This window comes from Semicossyphus pulcher, unplaced genomic scaffold, assembly GCF_022749685.1.
Source record: "Semicossyphus pulcher isolate SPU_LCO1_2020_fin unplaced genomic scaffold, fSemPul1.0.p SCAF_10, whole genome shotgun sequence".
NCBI classification, from domain to species: Eukaryota; Metazoa; Chordata; class Actinopteri; order Labriformes; family Labridae; genus Semicossyphus; species Semicossyphus pulcher.
Window position 1 is genome coordinate 16528158 of NW_027211604.1, and position 14978 is coordinate 16543135.

General features: G+C 38.8%; 2 protein-coding genes across 2 annotated transcripts; one reads left to right on the top strand and one right to left on the bottom strand.

The window, feature by feature from the left end:
* Window positions 1–1492: 1492 nt before the first annotated feature.
* rab38c (RAB38c, member of RAS oncogene family) lies at window positions 1493–6377 on the bottom strand. The gene is made up of 4 exons (XM_069667938.1): window positions 6185–6377; window positions 5275–5405; window positions 3892–4029; window positions 1493–1654 (listed from the first exon to the last, which is right to left on the bottom strand). The coding sequence occupies exons 1-4, from the start codon at window positions 6375–6377 to the stop codon at window positions 1493–1495; spliced, it is 624 nt and encodes a 207-aa protein (XP_069524039.1).
* A 1241-nt stretch (window positions 6378–7618) lies between these two features.
* LOC138601855 (ras-related protein Rab-39B-like) lies at window positions 7619–12129 on the top strand. The gene is made up of 4 exons (XM_069673126.1): window positions 7619–7842; window positions 8536–8769; window positions 9168–9438; window positions 9549–12129. The coding sequence occupies exons 2-4, from the start codon at window positions 8555–8557 to the stop codon at window positions 9702–9704; spliced, it is 642 nt and encodes a 213-aa protein (XP_069529227.1). The 5' UTR covers window positions 7619–7842; window positions 8536–8554; the 3' UTR covers window positions 9705–12129.
* Window positions 12130–14978: the final 2849 nt, after the last annotated feature.

The window sequence follows — 14978 nt, forward strand, 5'->3', positions numbered from 1 at the left end:
TAAATGTTTTCTCGTTAGATAAGAAGTTTAATGCCAATCTCATATCAGTCCACTACATTTTAGGCCACAGCCAGCTGCGAGTTAGCTTAGCTTAGCATGATGACTGGAAACAGCTAGCTTGCGTCTGTCAAAGGGACCAAAAACATTCCAGCACCTCTTAAGCTAGTTACATAACATCTAGTTATCTTGCTGTTATAATCTGAGGGGAAAAAATAAAGTCTAAAATGTTACAGGGAGGTTAAGAGCTGGACTATTTCTTGACCTGGAACTTACTTCCTGGAGTCTCCTCGGGTTGCCTGGCAACAGTTCTGAATCAAATTGTAATTTTGACACTCTGGTTTTTAACTGCATTAAACAAATGAGATATAGCGTGTTAATTTGTGAGATTGAGAAGTGCAAGTATGCAGATTTTGTTTGAACACAGCCAGGCTAACTGTTTTCAGTCTTTTTGCTAGGCTAAGCTAACTGCTCTCTGGCTGTAGCCTTATATACAGTTACATTTTCTTAGCTAACACTCAACAAGTAAGCTATTTGAGTGAATTTTCTCATGCTCAGTCTATATCACACATATTAAATGTATGTGAGCGGAATCCTAACAAATCACTTGGAGCTTGTAAGAGTAACCAGAATTTGTGATAGCCTTTGTTTAGGTTCTCATGATGGCTAACGTCCTGTTCCTGCTAAAGAGTTAGTGAAAGATAAACTGAGCCTCTCTCAGTATACAGTCAACCAGCGCTGGTTGCACTGCAGGATGTCCCAAACGCAGCAATTATTCCGCTCCACAATATGCATGACATTTAGATTCTATTTTCAACTCTTATATACTTTATTTTACGCACCCTTGTCCAGTGAGCTAAGAGCTGACTGCATGACGATGGCCTGGGGAAAAGTGCAAAGAATGCAAGAAGGCTGTTTTTGTGTGAGCGTTCACACTGCAGACAAAAAAAGTGTCACAAGTTCTCTGTACAAACAAATGTCAAATATGGTCATAGCAAGAAAGCACAGTTATAAAATGGTATATATTAGATACTGTGAGACTATACATTCAATAGATATGGAATACATTATATAATGGAAAAAAATTTATTTCCATGAAAATTTTAGCGACATTTAAAAGAAAAAAGACTCCAAATTCTAAAGCAATAAAGGACATTATAAACAAACGTTTTCATATTTATAATATATAAATTCAAACCTATATTTAAAATAGAAAACCACAGATAACATTTCTTTTTTTATCTTCTTAAATTTTGCATTTTTGGATGTGGATGAACTCTGTTTAAAAATTCATAAAAATGCATTTAGTGTGCCAGACAGACCTATTATGGTGGCCTGCAGTGTGAACACGTCACATGAACATTTATACAAACTTTTACAGATTCTACACTAAACACTGTCGCTAACATTGAGGGAACACAACACCATTATTTTTTTTACAAACAGTCCCTGAGTCAAACTTATCTCTGTTCACTTCCTGGTTTTCTGTGACTGGTCACCATTTCACACACGACAAGCAGTTGAGATTTTCCTTCCTGGTGTTCGTGAAGCCGGACAGGACGAGGGAGCCGGGGTCTCGCTCTGTCACTGGGCTCTTCTCGTTGTTCAGGATGTGTTCGACTAAGCAGCGCACTGCCTCCTCGATGTTTGTGTTTTCCTGAGGGGACAGAATAAAAGAAGACCATGTGAAGAGATCGTGTGATTTCGAACCACACTGGTGATGGCAATGTTAGTCAGTTGGTCCACTTCTTCCAGCACACCTTTAGATGGATTACAGTGGATTTTTTTTATGGACAGTCATGGTCCCCAGAAGATTAAATCTACTGAGTGTGGGATATAGATTTTTTTCATAAATGTTGTTCATAAATGCTGAACATGAAAAACATGCCACTGGAGGAAATAAGTATGCTCATTGTATCTTTAGGTTGAAGCACCACAGGTAAGTACAGCCTCACTGAGACGCTAACATGGCTAAACTCTCCACTTTAGCCTTATTTATACGTGTGTAGATACATTAAACCAACCAGCGTGTACTGTTTATCCCAGGTCCTTACATTCCTTTTGAAATAAAACCATTAAAAATTGTGTTAACAGAAGAATCATTAAGTTGACAAGCTGACACAACACAAGCTAACGGACAACAACAGGCCAAGAGAGACCTTTGCACCAAAACCCCTGAGAAGGACTCTGCAATATACTTTCTCAAAAGTCTCATAGCCTTACTTTGACACCTTAAAGCTTTGCTTGTGATCACATGACAGACAGGAAAGTGTTGTTTTCAGTGCAGCCGACTTCTCTCATCTCACATAATTTCTAGTTACTGAGATTAAAAAATTAGCTCCCTCTTGCAGCCATGAGCGGCTACAACTTTATTCATTGCATTTTTTAGTCAGAATGGAAACAACAGTCTGATTTTAACTTAATTTACTGTCTCCCTTTTTACTTTGACATTACTAACTACGCTAAAGAGAGTCCAGGATATCATACACTGTTAGAAACACAGTTATTTTAATCCTGATCTGTCTGTCCTGTCTGCTGACTCTTCACGTTCAATCTGACTCGCACCCTGCTGTGTAACTCATTAGACGGGGTCTGACTGAGAGAAGAAACAGAAGGCTATTTCACACCAGACTGTAGACATTCCTCTGCATGTCCTCTGAGAGCACTGTACAGTAAACAGGGCTTTCTCACTGTTAGCGGTTGAACTGAAAAGCCCAGCAGTCATTTTCAAGTGGCTTTGGTTGTTATATCATTCATTTCAATAATTTAATCCCATCAAATATGCAGATACCCTGTTTAAGTTATGTGAAGAACAAATGACTGTAACTTAAACCAGAATAAAGTTGACATACGCCACCAACATTGTTGGACGATGATATTTGGACAAATGTAGGTTGACTAAAACTCAGTGTTAGGACAACTTCTAATGCAAATGTCAATTTAACTAGTGTAAAATTCTATGCGTATGTACGGTGTATAAGATGGACTTTTAATACTTTTTCTATTCATCTAAAAAGTGGGCTAAGTGCTGTGAGGTGCCACCAACATACCAATATAAAATGCAGACAATGGTGCTATCTGGTTGTTGAGTGGGGACGTCACATTTCCGGGTCCATGCCGCTACAATGTCTCTTATTTACAACATGATGCAGCGCTGTTTTCCTCACTGTTTTAAGCTCACAAAGACTTGCACCATCATGATTGTCACTGCAGCTACAATTAGCATAGGCTGCCAGCTACCGCTAGCTACAGCACTGGTAGCTAGCAGGATTGCAAACTCAACATGGTGAAAACAGAGTGTGACTTATATTCCGGATTTTATGGTAATTTGTTGAATAACCAATATTCAATATCTTCCAGACATCTCAGATCAACAACATCTAGACACAGAATACCAACATTAATTTTGATGTAAATTGAAGGAAACCTAACGTCTGCATGTAAACAGTCATAGTAAAGTTCTTATATTGTTAGATCTTTGTGGTTACAGACAATGTGTCATCGTTCCCTCATAGAAAACACAATATTTTGTTGTGGGTTATAATAAATAAAACCTAAATCTGCCTAAAGAAAAATGTTATGTCTAAGAAATTGGACATTTTAACATCATTAGGTATGTATATTTTGTTGGATTAAGTCGTTGGTGTTAAGAAACCAAAATCGTACATCATCAAACATCTCATGCCACAGCATCTTGATGTCGAATACTGACAATAAGTTGTCATATATATGACCAAAACCAAACCTAAACCTCATCATGGTAACACCAACCCATTATGAAATTAGACATAGATATTTTGTTAGTTTGAAGTCATGGAGTTAAGTGACCTAAATCCAAACATGTCATCCCCAAATCATTTTCACGTAGTATCCAACATAAGCTGTCCCTCGTACCTTTGCTGATGTCTCAAACCAGCCAACAAAGCCGTTCTCCCTGCAGAAGGAGTCCAGTTTGGGCGCATGGGAAGCCAGCTGGTCCGACTTATTGGCTAAGAGTACAGCTGGAACTGGCCTCCCGTGGTTCAGGGTCACCTAAGGAGAAAAGAAATGGCTACAAACTGTGATGTCATGAAACTTACTTTTAATGACATTTTACATGTTACTGTATAAGAATCATTTTTAAAATACCCTTATTTTTCTATCTTTATAAGAAATGTGTCATTGATTGCAAGATATATATGGTCCCTTAGACCTTTAGAGTGAACCAAAAGAGTAACATTTCCATCCATACCATATCTTAAAGTTGAGGGTTGCTCAGAATCGTGACACACCTTTCATAAAGCCAATTTAATCTATCATTATGCTTAAATGAAAGTGCTTCTTGGATTATAAAATAGCACCCAAACCCCCTCACTTAGGTCCTTTACGATTTTTTTTTCTAAATTTCCGACACTGCCAATACAACTCGATTCCTGCACCACTGTGATTGGCCAGGTATGTGAAGCTGAGAAAGTATGCAGGGTTTAAACTTCTTTCTCAGGTTTTCATTTGTCACATGATGACTTGTGTTATTTGTACAACCCAGAAGAAATGCGAACCATTTTCCCCATTTGAGTGATTATCTAATTTCAACCATCCAATATAACAGCTGGATTTTACTCCCCCCTTCTATTGTTGCTGTTCAGAACAGCTCTAATAAAATTAAAATGTTAATGAAACCCAAGTGACTACAAACGTCAGAATACACAAAAATACTGCAATTCGACTTGTGTAAGTGAAAGGTGTATGATGCTGTATTTGTGAGTTAACTCTTTAATTAGACGTTTTTCTCCTTTAACCATAACAGAAACACTAGCCTAACCCTAACTGTAATTTTGGTATAAATTATTGTTGTGTGCAGTTATGCTTATCCAATACACCACTTTAACACTGCGGCCATGTTCCTCTGATGTCATGCTCAGTGTGCGAAGCTCAGACGCTGATATAAAGTCATGTTGCTTTGTTGCAAGTTTTAAGTCGTATTAAGTAAGGGGTAATGTATAGTGAGTAGGTAGTTATTAAAACAACAGTCATGCTTATTACACGGCTTTCTTCTTAAGAGATCAATTACTTGACACAAAATATTGATTTGGAAATGATTTTATTAAATTACAGCATCTTAGCTTCCCACTTTTAGCATGACGTCAGAGAAAAATGGCCGCAGTGTGAATGTGGTGAATTGCAAGTGTATTACGAATGTACACCTCTTAAAGGGAAGGAACAAGGAAGACATTTTGACGGAGGTTTGAGCTTCTTTGTGGGTGTTGATCAAAGGTGGGTCGACTTAAGACGCCTCACCTTGGAGTCCAAGTCGTCCTTCCACTTCAGCACGGCGTCAAACGTTGAGGCTCTGGTCACGTCAAACACCATCAGCGCCCCCACCGCCTCCCGATAATACACACGTGTCATATTCCCATACCGCTCCTGTCCTGGGACGCATGGGCAGCCATCGCACACACACAAACACACACCCACACACACACACACACACACGGTACTTACATAAAGTAATCTTTCAAGACCATAAAATTAAATCAACTCACAGCATGGTTAATCAGTGACATATATATAGGCAGTGTGACTTTGTGCATGTGTTTGTGCGTATTCTGCAGTAACTGCCATCATGTGACTGATATTATGAGCATGGGATCACTTGAGTCACAGCCAGGCACAAGATTCACATTCCTCAACCAGGCTTCAAATGACAGGGAGGGACCCAGGAATTAACGGACGACACACACGTTCACATCAAAAATCAAGTTGTGTTTGTAGCCGATATCATTGAGTCATAAAAGGAAAAAAAGGGTAATAATTTGTATTTGATTGCAATAGTCTGTCTTATTGTATCTTTCTTCAAGATACTGGACCCTATGAAGGATTGATTGATTGTAATAAGAAGGAGATGGATGCAACAACCAGTTTTTAATAATGATAACATGTTTTTAGTTGCCTTCAGTTTAAGTTAAAGAGTTGTTTTCAGCTTTAACAACTAACAGGTTAACACAGCAGCTGAAGGTGAAACAAAAGCTTTTTGTTGTCAGAGATCCCCCCCTACCCCCCCAAACAAAAAAAACCCCAAAACAAATAAATCCTGGTCTTGATCTTCAAATAGAGCCTTATTGTTTAAAAAATATATAAAAAACTAACCCTGGTGCATAATAAGCCTGTTAAACAGGATGAGCTATGGGGTCGTTAAAGTTTTACAGACCTGCTATGTCCCACAGCTGTAGACGGACCACAGTGTCATTGTCCCACTGAAGCACCTTCAGGGCGAAGTCCACCCCGATGGTGGCTCTGTAGTGCTGGGAGAAGATCTGATGGACGTACCGCTTAATGATGGAAGTTTTTCCCACTCCCAAGTCACCGATGACCAGGACTTTAAACAAAAGCTCCTGCTGCATGGCTGCAGCTCTGCAGAAAGAAAGAAAAATCTCCTGACTAGACTTAAGTAAACTTTACGACGGATGGTGAAGAAGTAGGATAGATAATAAAACCTAGCTATATCAAAGACACAGGCAGTTTAAAAAAAACTTATAAGGACATTTTCTCCCGTCCAGTGCGCTAAGAAAAACACATTATGGTCCAAAATCATATCTGGATTTGCAAAAGGAAGCAGTCCAGACCGGCTGCGATCACTGCAGTCCACTCGTTTAATCACACATGACAGTTTGAATCTGTTTACTTCACGGCACACTCTCTGTTCCTCTGAGCAACTCAAATACTACTGTTGTTAACTGGTGGTGCGTTCAAAAGCTCCTCGTAAAACTCAGCTTGAACTTTGTCAGGCATTTTCTTGGATAGGCTTAGGACCTTTAGCCTCCTGAAATAAGAGTATCATGCCAAAGTACAGATGGTGATAAGTAACAGTCCTTTATTCAAAATGTTACTTTATGTCAAGATACAGAAGTTTTAACATCAATTAACAGTAATCACCAAACAAATATTTGTCCTTATACTCTATCACTAGATAAATATAATTTATGCTCTAACTTTTAACAAGAATTTTACACTTGCAGTCATGCAAGGATTAGCTAATTTGAACGACTTTTAATGCGGTTTGGCACTTTAGTTCTAACATATAATAATTTTTTATTAATTGAGGCTGATCATAGAGAATGTACTTTAAAGTCTTAATTTGCAAGTTAGCTAACTAGTTACCATAGCTAGTTAGTAAAAAGTGAATCATTATAAAGTTGCGCAAAAAAGAAATATTCAAGTTAAGTACAAATAACTTAAAATTTTACCTAAGAACAGGACATTTATCTCCTTCCTCTTACAAAAAATATTTTAAACAAGCCTAAATAATGTTAAAAATGCAGATAATAGCCAAATATTTATGAACAATGTTTACAATAATAATTCAAAAGTGATATGTAACCTAAAAAGTATTGCTCACTTTTGAGAGCAGCCTTCATAAATAACGATCTTTAGGATGAGGTGAAATTATTGTGTTGATGTTCGCTCACATCGTAATTACAGCTTCTTTGTTCCTACAGTCTTTGAGGGCAGCATTAGCACACGGGGGGTTGTTGCTGCGCCGCTGTGTGTGCAGTTACGGTAATGGTGCTGATGAGGGCGAGGAAGATATGTGTGTGTGAGGCTGCTGTTGTGTCCTGCTGCCATTTCATCCGAGGATCCTCACCGAAACATCAACAGCACTGGTAGAATTATTTATCTAGAATTATTTGAGCACGAAGGCTGCTTTAATCTTTAATACCGGACAAACATAGTTAGATGGTGACCAAAAGTCTCAAATGAGACAGCCTGTTTCTGTTAGCAAGGACTGCTAATATCGAGGATCATTTTTAGAGCATAATCATCGACATGGGGTTTGTTTTTCAAAGGTGCTGAGCTCTAAACTTTAAGGTAGGTCCTTATTTACCGATTTGTATTAGCTTGTTGTCCTCTTGCTAACCATTAAAGTGAATGACACTCATACTGGCATCATGCTAATAGTGCTGGGCCTCGTGATTCAAACATTTAATCATTATTTTTTATAAACTTTGTGGGCTCTCTCATATTAGTATTAATGGACAGCTTCTATCTTTATCAAATTGCAAGCATTTTTAGCAGCTATCCTTGGTCTAAGCTAACTTTTGGCTAGCTTCAAGGCCTCATTGTGTGTTAATGCTGTATAACAACCAGTGTGCTATCCACATGGGGGCTGACTACGCCAATGTTTATTGAGTTGGAGAGGAGTGGCCTCCCTCCCCCTCCTTCCCTTTCCTTAAAATTAGATCACCCATCTGTAAATCACATGGACCCCTTCTGTTGAGACGATCTGAGCCCATTTTTGTCTCCTCATGATGTCCATGAATTATCCATGTGGTCAACACAGTGTGTGGATTAAATGCACATTTGTGTTTATTCTAAATCTAATTAACACGTCCTTTCAGTGGCTGTTGTTTCCACCAATTAAAGGACTTTAAAGTATATTCAATATAAACTAATATTTAATTGATTTGATTTTGCTGCTTTTCTTTGCAATTATTGATATTAAACTCAGTTCCTTTTCCGGGTTTTGGATTGTTTGAACATCAAAAATACATCTTTTTGCAGATTTTATTTTGGTTGAAACATGGAGACGATATGGCTTTATCAGTTTCGTCTGATCGTCATCGGGGACTCCACGGTCGGTAAGTCATGTCTGATCCGGAGGTTCACCGAAGGTCGTTTCGCCCAGGTGTCAGACCCGACTGTCGGGGTGGACTTCTTCTCCCGCCTGGTGGAGATCGAGCCGGGAAAAAGAATCAAACTACAGATCTGGGACACTGCAGGACAGGAGAGGTTCAGGTGAAGACAGAACTCTTACTGTCTCTTTTTCATACTTCTTATTTTCCATCCACAGAACAGCATCATGACCTATACTTTGCAATTTCCCTAGCATGTGTGTACATCTGCTGAAGTAAACCTTATAAAATCCACTCACAAATGTAGTTTCTTTGTTTAGAAAAAGGCTAAATTATTCCCTAAAACAGATTGGCACTGTGAGGTTTGACAAACAGTTATTTAAAAAGTGTCAATTAAGCAGTTATTGGGAACTATTTTCTGCAGCAGTTGGATCAGATAGAAATGATCTACCATGGCCATGTTGGTAATAATGAAAGACACCCAGTGTCAAGGTGTTATCTGTGTTGTTTAACTTATTCAAGTGAAGTTTGTGGCATCTATCTTTCCATCATTTTATCCAGGTCCATCACCAGAGCGTACTACCGTAACTCGGTGGGCGGGCTCTTACTCTTCGACATCACAAACCGCCGCTCCTTCCAGAACGTCCATAACTGGCTGGAGGAGGCGCAGAGCCACGTGCAGCCGCACAGCATCGTCTTCCTGCTGGTGGGCCACAAGTGTGACCTGGAGGCCCAGCGTCAGGTGACCCAGCAGGAGGCAGAGAAGCTTGCGGGGGCCTTCGGGATGCGTTACGTGGAGACGTCGGCACGAGAAGCCATCAACGTGGAGAAGGTGTGAGGAAGGTTTCATTTTTCTTTACCAACACACATTTTTATGCCTGCGAGTCACCGTAACAGGGTTTCTGATCGATCAATATCTGGTATTTGTTTCTTTGTCATCAGGCGTTTGTGGATCTGACGAGGGATATCTTCGAGCTGGTCCGGAGCGGGGACATCAAGATCCAGGACGGCTGGGAGGGCGTCAAGAGTGGATTTGTTCCCAACACCGTCCATTCCTCCGAGGAGGTCACAAAGGGCAGCCGGCAGTGCTTCTGCTGATTCACCGGTCTGCAGCATGTAGGGTGACAGGCGGTAACACTCGGACTCCATGTGTCGGAACTCTCTCTCACCTTGGCTGCACTTGGGTCCGATTTTTGGGACTCTTAATATTTCCCTGCTCAGTTACACACTTTACATCTATATATAAGACTTTGTTTGATCTTTCTGGTGCCTGTTTACGGCTCGGTCAAAACTTAAGACACTTTGTCGATGTTCCTAAGAGGCGTAGAAGCACAAAAAGCATCCGAACCTTGTCACTGTCTGTGTGTGCATGTGTGTGTGACTGTAACAACCCTGCAGCTCTAAACGACACTTCAGCTTTAACGCACTTCTTGGCCTTTTCCTGCTGTGTAGTTTTACTCCAGTGGACAGTTATGTTGTTGGCGCACTCTTAAAGACTGATGCTGTCAGTGTAGTGTGATATAAGTTATTTTAAATCTGAATCAGTGAAGCCAAGACTGAGCCATGCCTCTTCCTTTTCAAGCAAAATGCTCCTTATATCTTGTAGTGATGACACAGGAAGGGATTTCATTGATTATGTTGCACACAAATCCAAGTGGCTTTATACATAATGAGAGTGGAGGATGATGGCGGTGAACTCAAATGGAAAAGTTTCAGGTCATGTTTTTACTTCTCTGATGACAGTTGGAGAAAGAGTTTGCACTGTGAAAATGTTCAATGGTACATTTGCTGTTTGCTAAAAGGACAAATCCTCCGTAGCTGCTGATTAATAGCCATTATCATTTCCTCAAAGCCAGGAGTCATTCAGTACCCAGTTTGTGTTGACTTGTCTGTGTTGGTCTACTGGTGAGAACAGTCACACCGTTGAAGCCTTTTGTATGGAGGCCCGAAGTGTCCAATATTAAATAGAAACACATTTCTAAATATATTAATGAATAATTCTTGAAGTTATTGACTGATTGATGTTATTATGATGCATTTTTATTTCATTATTCTTATGTTCTGGCTGTGCTTTAATTTTATTTTATTATTCAATGCAATTTTCCTTAGATCACAAGCTAAACATGTTGTTATCCAAAGACAACAAAGCTTGTTTTGTCATGATAAAATTTTATTTTAATGTTATTTTTTAACAACACTGATGATTACAATCGTTCATCCTGTGTCTCTTATGCTAGCTCTAAATTTAGCCACTTAGCTCCTCTAAGCAAGAACTACTGCCTGCATAAAAGTAACTAAAAAATAAAACTTTAAATTAAACAAACAAACAAAAAAAATTTAACAATAACATAAGAACATTTAATTCAATTTTGATTACTGACATTTTAACTGTAAATTAAACACAAGCTATTCATGTGTTTATTTATAACATACTACAGTAATTAATTTATTCAGTATTGAACACTTTGGTGCTCCGACTGATTAGTGTGAATATGGGGCCTGCTCTTAAACATTACACATTACCTTAAGTCATAATCTTAATCCACATTTAATCCACATTTATAATCAATGCATGTCTCCATTTTAAAGCAAATTTTCCAAAGAAATTAATGTTATTTTTGATAGACTGTAAATAACCATGTCCCCTCAGCACCAGAGATCTCATCAGGAAGAGCCCAATTACTGAAATGTCTCATTTATTACTTGAAGATTTTACAATGTATTTGGCACTTTTACAAAAACTGAAACTGAACATATGTGGACAATTACAACATTTCAACAATAACACAGTTCATCAAACACATGAATGGGTTTATTCATCGTAGGTGTGCAGTGGAAGTGTCTCTTTTGAGTGCCTTTAGGAAGAAAGAAGCCTAAACACACACATTCAACTTCCTGTTTATAGATACGTTGTATGTTTATCCTGTGAATATTAAGGTCTGAACTGTTAAGAGTAAGGGAAAGACTTTGGTATCACGTTACACCACCTGTAAATAATTCATTTGAAACCAAACTCTGACAAAGCTGACTGTTCGATGTTGTCGTGACTCTGGGATCATTAAGTGTCATCAATAATAAATGCCTGGAGACATTATGAAAGGTTTGTTACGTGCAATGATTGGAGGTGCAGCAGCTCTTTGCTGTATTAAACGTGCTGTTGGGTAATAAGGAGTAGAAATTGGTCACAGCTACAATATAAGCAGATAGTTGTAATACCGTGTGCAGCCTCTAGAGGGCAGCCTTAGACTGTGGAGAAGAGAGGGAAACGTTTCCTCCAGTAAATTTGTCTGACAGTCCAATTACATGTCAGAATACACTTTACAAGCATTTCTATCAAGGGAAATTGATTTGAAATATAAATGCACCTGAAAAAGGAAGGATTAAGTGATTATTTATGGGTTCTTCTAGCCTTCTTTTTCTGTAACTTCTCAGAGATAGATTATTCCTAAAGAAAAGCAACCTTTCAAACACATTATGATTTTTATATATTTTATCCTATTGCATTGCTGTAGAGCTGAATAAAGTTGCTCAGCCTTAAACATCTACCTTTTAAAGCCTCAGTAGTATTATTCCAAAACACCATATTTAACAATGTTTATTGCAACATAAGAGACTATTTTACTGCACATTTAGTTGTTTCATTTTTTATAGTTTAAGGTAATTTAGTTGATAATACTTAGATACTATTTTACTACATTTTGAATGCCGGACTTTGCTTGTGGAGAGTTCTCAAAGAGTGCGATTGATACTTTTGTTTCAGTAGTAGTAGAAGTTTGAAATCAAGGAATGTTAAGAGTAACTACAAATTGAGGCTCTGGCAAAAGTGCCCCCTGACCCCTTGGGCCCCTTTGCTTGTCTCCAGTAGGCCTGTTCAGTAATTCCACATTTACACCACAGAGAGCAAACGTGAGTTTAGAACCAGTACGGATTGTGACAGAGAACCAACAGGCCTCTCACACAGCAGCAAGGTGTTACATAAAACAGACTTTATGTTTAATTTGTCAAAGAGATCTTTTGCGTGTCTGTATTTGTGTTTGTATTTTCACAGTAAATATTACATAAAAATTGTTTACATAGACAGAGTGTTGGATGGCCGGTGAGGGGTTGACTTTGGTTTACATGATAGAGACTGTTCTTTTACTTTTGTCAGGTTTGTTTTACTTTGTTGTTACAAATAAACAACGAACTGCGAAAAGAGACAGGAACAGTAAACACTGACAGAAATTTAACATGATTGAAACTTGTTTTTCTTTCACACAAATGTAATCATTTGAATATACAGGATTATTTACTTTATTATTTGGATCCTGTATGAGTCAATAACTAACAGTATCAAGAAACACAATTTTAACATCTTCTGTGATGCTGACACACTTCCTTAGGCTGTCCTGACTGTATTATACAGGGGACTTGCCTCTTCTGGGGCAAGGGTGAACTTGACGATGTTTGCCTTTGACAAACAAGTTAAAGGTTTTAAATGAGTGCAGGCCTGAAAGTGTTGCGTTGTTTACACACTGTTTCGTGTTTTGAGCGCTGTGAAGTGACAAATCTTAAGCAATGGAGCAAAACTGTATCACACTGTTTTCATTTACAGATGCAGATACAGCCAGGATGACACTCATCACAGAGTTAACCATTTATTGCAACCGTTGGATAAAGTCATGCATGGCTCATCTCAACACTCAACAGCAAAGTAGCATGCTAAGCTAAAACAGAGGGTACAATGCGGGACTCCCCACGCGGCTGTACACGAGTGGGCCCAAAAAAGACATTGAATACTTTGATCTACTTTTGCCAGTGTTTGGGCACTTGAACTACAAAGATGGAGGCTGGGGTTCATTTGAGTTTTGCAGGATTGGTACAGCAGGGAGGAAAGAGTCATAGATTAATGGCCCATCCTGTTGACAGAAAGGGCTGTGATTGGTGTGTGTGACTGATTTGGCACAGTGATACGACGAGCGAAGCTAGCTGCTTTTTTTGCTTCCTGAGACAAGTTTCGACACCTGAACGTGGGTGTCGGCAGATACTGAGTACCTTGCATACTGTATATCTATCTACTGGTGGGGTTTTATAGTGTAAACAATGACCAAATGTTTAATATTTTGCTTGCTATGACTGATGTTACACTTTTGGCTAGCACCCCGCTGTTTGCTAACGACCTGAGATACGCAATCTATCATTGTCCCGACTGGTGTGGTACTATTATCACATCGCTGGCGCCAAATATCTATATCTTAATTTAAAAACAATTCTGCGCTCTGAACAGACCTCTCTGCATCATTGTTTATCTCAATTTGTGTCATAATCTGTGAAACTGACACCCAATTGCAGGGAATAATACATGAATTCTGAACTTCACCTTTTTAGGGGCATTTTGTACTCATGTTAATCAGATGTGATGTATCATTATACGATGGTCTTGCAATACATGAATTATCACATAATCGTTGTATTGTGATATTATCATTATTATGGGCCATGTATCGTGAGTTACCCTGTGTTTCCCACCCCTATAGGTAAACTGGAATAAGTTCTTCTTCGTTGCTCCGAAACAACGGCAGGCAGCGAAATACATCCATTGTGGCAGGATTAGCACAACCTTATGTTTAGGAGTGGCAAAAAGCTAGATAGATAAGGTGGCAGTTTGAAGTTAAGATAAATATTGGTACCATGTTGCATGTACAGGTATACTAGCCGATGCCTTTGAGGCTCTTTTCTGCGGCGTCAGACTTCATTGTTCTGCATTTACTTAAACTACTCATACCTGACAATACAAATAGAGAAATAAAGCTTATTTATGTATGGATACATGTTAGAGTCAAATTGTTGCTTCAGGATTTATGTCAAAAGTCATAGCGTAAATACAACAGCCCGAGGGTAGAGTCCTTTTGTAACAATGTTAACATAGTAAAACAAGTGAAAAACCAGTACAGGGGGCTCCAACAGCCTCTGGCAGGCGGCTCATACTGGGAACATGTCTCAGCTGTTCTTTAAAGAAAAGGACGACAATCTGTGATAAGCTTGAATCAGTTTTATTAAAAAAAAACAACATTGAAAATACAGCTCATTTTATACATGACAGCCATATGTACAGTATATAAAACAGAAGGGCAAAGATGGATCATGGCTGTTAATGACAGCACTGAGAGGGGAGATGATGATTACTGAAAGGCACGAGGGCTATGAAGAGCTCTGGGTGATACGAGTCACAGCCACATCAAATAACCTTTATGATATGATAAGTTATCCTTTTACTCCATCACTGGCAGGCAAGAAAATATGATAAATATTTAACTGTCAAGTCTTTCCTTTCATGTGATCATGAAAGTTCTTCATTAACTGAGATACAGCTGGACTCCTCCAGCCCAGGTG